General features: G+C 36.7%; 1 protein-coding gene across 8 annotated transcripts in view; it reads right to left on the bottom strand.

The window, feature by feature from the left end:
- Window positions 1-234: 234 nt before the first annotated feature.
- Window positions 235-6,000, bottom strand: part of mdm2 (MDM2 proto-oncogene) — a 54,404-nt gene continuing 48,638 nt past the window's right edge. For 7 of the 8 annotated variants that reach the window (XM_063057679.1, XM_063057681.1, XM_063057685.1 and 4 more), the window contains 3 exons: window positions 5,687-5,815; window positions 5,526-5,609; window positions 235-4,997 (listed from right to left, as the gene is read on the bottom strand). In XM_063057679.1, coding sequence (XP_062913749.1) covers window positions 4,476-4,997; window positions 5,526-5,609; window positions 5,687-5,815 — 735 coding nt within the window. In that variant the 3' untranslated portion in view covers window positions 235-4,475. The remainder of the gene's footprint in view (window positions 4,998-5,525; window positions 5,610-5,686; window positions 5,816-6,000) is intronic. The other variant, XM_063057684.1, reaches the window with a different exon arrangement.

Here is a 6,000-nt window from a genome sequence, read left to right as displayed (position 1 = left end):
CAAACATACTTGCCACTTTTATTACTAATAGTCTTGCTGAATTAGTTAAAAAGATGCAGATCCCTTAATGTTCATTTAGCTCCCAAATTCTGTAGGCTTGTTGCATTTAAAAAATCTAAACATTCAGAAGGGACACTATGATAATGCTCCTTCAAGAAAATCTAGAATATAAACATATTAAAATTTTCAGTTATAAATAAATAGAACAAACAATTATTTTCTTTTAGATCACTTTATTCAACTACAATGAAAATAAGCTTTGTTTTAAATTTAAATAGCACGTTTTACAAAGGAAAAGACAACCTATATTGGTATTTTTATATTAATAGTTTTAACAGTTAACGGTATACAAAACTTTGCATTCTCTAAATCAACACAAATTAAAAAACAATGAGCATATATCTAGAATATAAATTATCTTATCAATACATTAAAATATTAAATTGCATTCTAGGCATTCAATAACCAAACCTGTTCAAGAAAAGATCACTTTTTAAAATTCACTTTGGAAGTTTCACCTTGACCGAAGTTGCAAAGCAGTTCAATGGAAGGAGGAAACTAGTGAGTTACTAAACAGGGAAAATAATTAAACTTTTTGATAAAATTAACCTTATGAAAAATGTAACAGTAAACATGGATCCTAACTCATTCATAATATGTTATTTTCAGCTAGCAAACACACTAACCCATGCTTGGGTACTGTTCTCTCCAAAGTGATGTAAAAAGAAATAGCTGAAGTTGGTCATATTATAGCTGGATGAGTCATAAACTATACATGCTTCTAGCTGAAAACTGGAGAATTTTCAAATTCAGAATTAATCAGTCTTCAGCTGAGGATAAACCTCAGTTAATAATGGAAGCCTCCAATTCAGAGACTATGTCAAGAAGTAAATTGGCTCAGAAAGGGATGCAAGTTATCTAAATATGTTGACTTTCTGCACTTGCAAGTAAATGCACTAGAATCATTAAGTTTTTGCATTGTTTTGCTTGTTTGCCTCTACATAATTAAAATGTAGCCTTTTACAAGGACATGCATGTAAAATTAAGCACAGGTCGACCTTCACTAATCTGACTAACTGTAATCCGGTTCCTTCGATAATCTGGCACTGATTATGCTTAGTGTGATCCTTCTGTAATTTGGCATTTTCACTAATCCAGCACTCCTCAGGTCCCAATGGTTCCGGATTAGTGAAGGTCGACCCGTATTTTTATTTTCCGTGTTTTACCGTATTTGAGGCTCTTGAAATAGAAGTCCTTTTATATGAAATAGTGCTGCAACCGCCCTATTTCTACCCACAGGGAAGAGTGGAATAATCGGTTTGCTTATAATCCTATCTTCTTCCCAAGGTGTGGCTACAGTGGAGTCTACCCAACTTACTCTTTTAGTCCCTTATTTAGCTTTGTATACTTTTGATATGGACACAACTTGCCAATTTTCAAAAAAAAGCCCAAACAGAAGTGGAACCAAAGCTCAAAAACTGTTTATGAGATCTGTAAAATCTGCAGTTTAGCAGAATGCCAGTATTATGTAAAGATATCTTGGGGAAAGTCAGTCAGTATTTGAAATTAAAACAAATTTTTCTTCCTTTCCATGTTTTGAAGTATATTTTTCTACCTGAGCTTTTCTGGTTTCTTAGAATTTCACCCCCTTATTTAGATCATGATTGGTTAAAGATAGCAAATTTCCAATTCAGACTCCTCCAACTTACCACAACTCCCACATTACTAAATGTGAATGGTAAAAAATTTCTCTAACCCATGAGCTATCTAATGGAAATAGTTTTCATTAACATTTCAGACCGATTAACAGACATTTGTTTCAAATGACTTTCAAACAAAATAGCATGTTAACTTAAGAGAGTTGAATTCACCAGTGAGTACTTGTCAACCCAAAACTATCACTTCCGTCAGAGATTCTGCCTGAATTGATGAGTATTTCCAGCAGTCCGAGTGAAAATATCTTGATTAGTCATTAGTAAATATTCCAAATTTTAAACCAATCACTCAAAAAATCATCAATGGAATAAATGTCTGGGGCATAACTAAATCTACAACATATATCTGTAACCATATAAGTAGCTACTAAGCCCAGGGAAACCATTTCTACTGACAGAAGAAAGGGCAAAAGTAGGTACTGGCACCATAGAGCCAGGTGCTTTGGGCAGATGGAGCTTGTCAGCCATGGGTGGCAGCTCATCTCGAAGGAAAATTCTGACCTTAAACTTCTGCTGTTTTGCGGCTATACCCACTCATGGCCTACGGGAAAAATCTGGAGCTGGAGTCCCTAAGGCAGACCTACATTGAGTTCAGTGCTGACTGGCAACTCCTGCAAGCTGCTGGTACCAAACTGTATCAGTCCTCGCCATTCAGAGGTATTGTCACATTTAGCGTTAAGGCTGTAAAATATTCTATTCAAAACAAAAGTGATCCGTATCCACCACAGCCTATGGGTGTCATCTGATTTCTCGTCTTTACACAATAGTGCAGTTAGAATCATTATATGATTCTACCTGCATCTCTTGAATTGTTATTAGTTCAAGGCCAATGTAGTGAGACAAAAGGAATGATGCTTTTCAGAGATGCCTTTTTCAATATAAATTATAAATAGACTAAACTCTGTTAAAAACTATTTCTTTGAAATGAAGGAGATTGGTAGCTCGGATTGGCTGCTTGTTTGCCGACCCTGGAGGTTAAGTATCAAATGTTTCGTCACCAATCGAAGTGACATCATCAGCATGCAAACGAGACCAGATAAAAGAGGTGCAAAGCCAGATCAGCAATGCATTCACAGTATTAACTTTACAGTGGAAGTTGAAGCAAAAGACCGACTCCCTTTCCGAGATGTACTGATCGGGGGAATGCAGATTGAAGTTTGAAAACATTGATTTACCAGAAAGGAACGAATACGGTCCAAATCCTCAGTTATTACAGTAATCACCCCAACTGCCACAAACAAACTTGCTTCCGAAAGCTATCCAATCGAGTAGAAACACACTGCAGTACTGCAGACTGCAAGAAGAAAATCATCTTTTCAAAAAGTATTCACACATGATGACTGTCCAAAAAATTTCATCAGAAGATGTCTTGTCTGGAGAAACAACCTTTTAACTCCTACTGAACAGAGAGAAAGAGGCTAACCCTACCATACATCAGGAATATTTCTGACATGACAGCAAGACTGCTTCAACCACACGGAATAATGGCAGCACACAAACCCAGCACAATCATCAGAATGCTCATCTCGAGACCCAAGATCCAATAGCCCACAAGAACAGAACAAACACAATGTACCAAATCTGATGTGGTGACTGCCCACACACTACATAGGACAGACGGGAAGAAAACTATCCATGAGACTACATGAATATCAGCTGGCCGCAAGAAGACATGATCTTCCGTCACTCATCTCAGTACATGAAAACCAAGGACGTAAGTTTGACTGAGAAACTACAAAAATCCTGGCAGAAGTACAAAACAAGAAATCAAGAGAATTTTTAGAAGCTTAATTCTCAATGGGAGACCCTATTAACAGGCATATTGAACTGAATACGATTTATGAACCTATATTTCAGTGGGAGTGGGGCCGAAGGGTGAGCCATGGACACCCAAGGAACCAATGCTCACAATGATCGATAACGTGGGATATGGGCTAGAGGAGATCACTCAGCTATCTGGTTGACAGGGACCCAGTGGAGGCTAGTGGCCAGAGTGACAGCCAACCAATCAGAACAACAAGTCAGGCCAATGAAAGCACAAGCAAGGCAGAAATAACACTCAGCTGCGCACTGATGATGTCACCTCGACTGGTGTTGAAACGTTTGCAACCTAATCTGCAGGCTCGGCAAATAAGGTTAAGAGCAAATCTCTATTTCTATTTTTGATCACAAATTTCTACATTTGATAACTATTCAATAAATATTTCCCTTTTAACAGTACCTAAATACCATAAGAGTTTTGATATATGAAAGAGGTACACAAATAGAAGTTCAAAAAAATTTCCTCACTGTCTTGGCTGTCTTTTCATACTATTATTTTGAATTGAGCTAGTTAGCACAAAAAGGTGATGCCTACAACATTTCCATATTAATTTAGTTTAACTGAGCAAAACAGGATAAATGTGTAAATGAGAAAAACAAATTAAAACTGGAACACTTAATGTGTTTAATGCAATTAAATGCAGAGGCAAATATTCTTTCTCATTATCTCAATGGGATCCCCTTTTCCGGAAACAACTAACCAACCAAAACTAATTTATTATATTTTTAAAAAATCAAATGCAATCTTAAACATGGACCCCAACACGGATTGGTTATATCTAGTAGCACCAATGGACTAGGTTTTCCCATCAGATCAATGGTTATAACGGAAAATCATGACAATATAAATTTCACAACTTTTAGCAGTTTATTCACCCAATTTTTTTTTCCCCAGAAGTGTGCCTTATGCAAACTCAAACCACACTATTATAAATAGATTTAACTAAAATATGTCAACACAACCGTTTGGATTGGCTCTCTGCATAATGGGCACGGTTTATTTCTCTTCTTCAGTTTCTTTGCACATGCATAACATGCAAGAAGATGGCCAGTCCTACCATGAACAATACAACCATTCTTTGGTCGTGTCTGACATATAACACAAGCTTCAAAAGGTCCAGAATTATTGAGGTCTCCTTTCTCCCCCTTGTCTGCATTTTCTTTTTCAGTTTCTTGGCTGCAACAGCTGAAACTTCCAGATGTAGATGGTTGTGAACATTCAGTTTCTTGTGATTCTGAGTAATGAGAGGTTTCACTGATCAAATCTGAACAGTTTGACTCCTTTGACTCAAGCATCAATGCTTTGCAATCTGGAACATCAATACCTTCATTCTCCATTGTGTCACACCGTTTGAGCTGAGGTTTATCTGGAAGCCAATCTTGCCGAAGGGACCAGCATCGGTGACAGAATCGTGGTAGTGGAGGATTCAGTTCTTCACATTCAGAACATTTCCAATAATCCTGTAATCGAATTTTACTGCTGTGAAGCTAGTATCAGAGACAAGTATTCCATGAATATTAGTACCATGCACAATCAGTGAGGTACTGACTCACACTGCTATGGGAAAAGCAAACTACCAATGCAGCTTGCTACGCTTCCCCATTTTAAAGAATATAGAAAATCACTGGGTTACTGCTGTGCAACTAACACATGACTGGAAACAACTGTAGGATGCCCACTATTCACTTGTTTAGTACCCAAATAAAAGGTACAAAATTTAAAGAGAAAACATTTAAACTTTAATTACCATTACTCACTGCACAGTGGTGTTCAAACTTTACTGGTATCCCAGCAGTATGCAAACTCAGATAAAAAAAAACTTAGTGTTCTGTGGAGGCTTTCAAAACAAAAATAATGCAATAAGGATGGGTAGATGTGGGGAAACGGTGATTTTATATAGTGGCTGACAAAGGGGAAAAAGTGCTGCAACAATCCAAATCACACCCCACCCTTAAAAATAAGCATTTGTATATCACAGTGGAACTTACAGCTACAGATAATTCTGGATCAATTTCTTCAATAAAAGTGCCTTCGTCACTGTCAGCAGCTTCATATATGGCAACTTCATAAACCTGTAAAAAAAACTGTCATGAGTACCTTTCATTATCAATGTTCTTTAAAATTGAGAAAAATGATGTTTGAAACTTGCCTCTTCATCAGTTGGGTCTTGTGAATCTTCACTGAAATTGCTATATTCGTCAGAATGTATTGACTCAACCTCAAACTCAACGCTGAACTTATCACTGGAGTCCTCTCCTTCCGTAGCAAAGTTAAAGTCCTGCAACAGAACAGAAATCTAAATGCTAGTGTTCATATCAAGAACAAAAATCTCTCACTATATGCATTTTCATAGTATTGAGTTTTGAGCTTTGTTTCAAGTGAAATTCAAGAATGTTACTATTTACTTAATGCATTTGATCTACATATAACTTATGTTTTTTCCTTCAATTTTAAATAAACATC

This window comes from Mobula hypostoma, chromosome 9 (assembly GCF_963921235.1).
Source record: "Mobula hypostoma chromosome 9, sMobHyp1.1, whole genome shotgun sequence".
NCBI lineage: Eukaryota > Metazoa > Chordata > Chondrichthyes > Myliobatiformes > Myliobatidae > Mobula > Mobula hypostoma.
The sequence above is the reverse complement of the archived record's forward strand: the minus strand, read 5'-3'. Positions and strand labels throughout refer to the sequence as shown.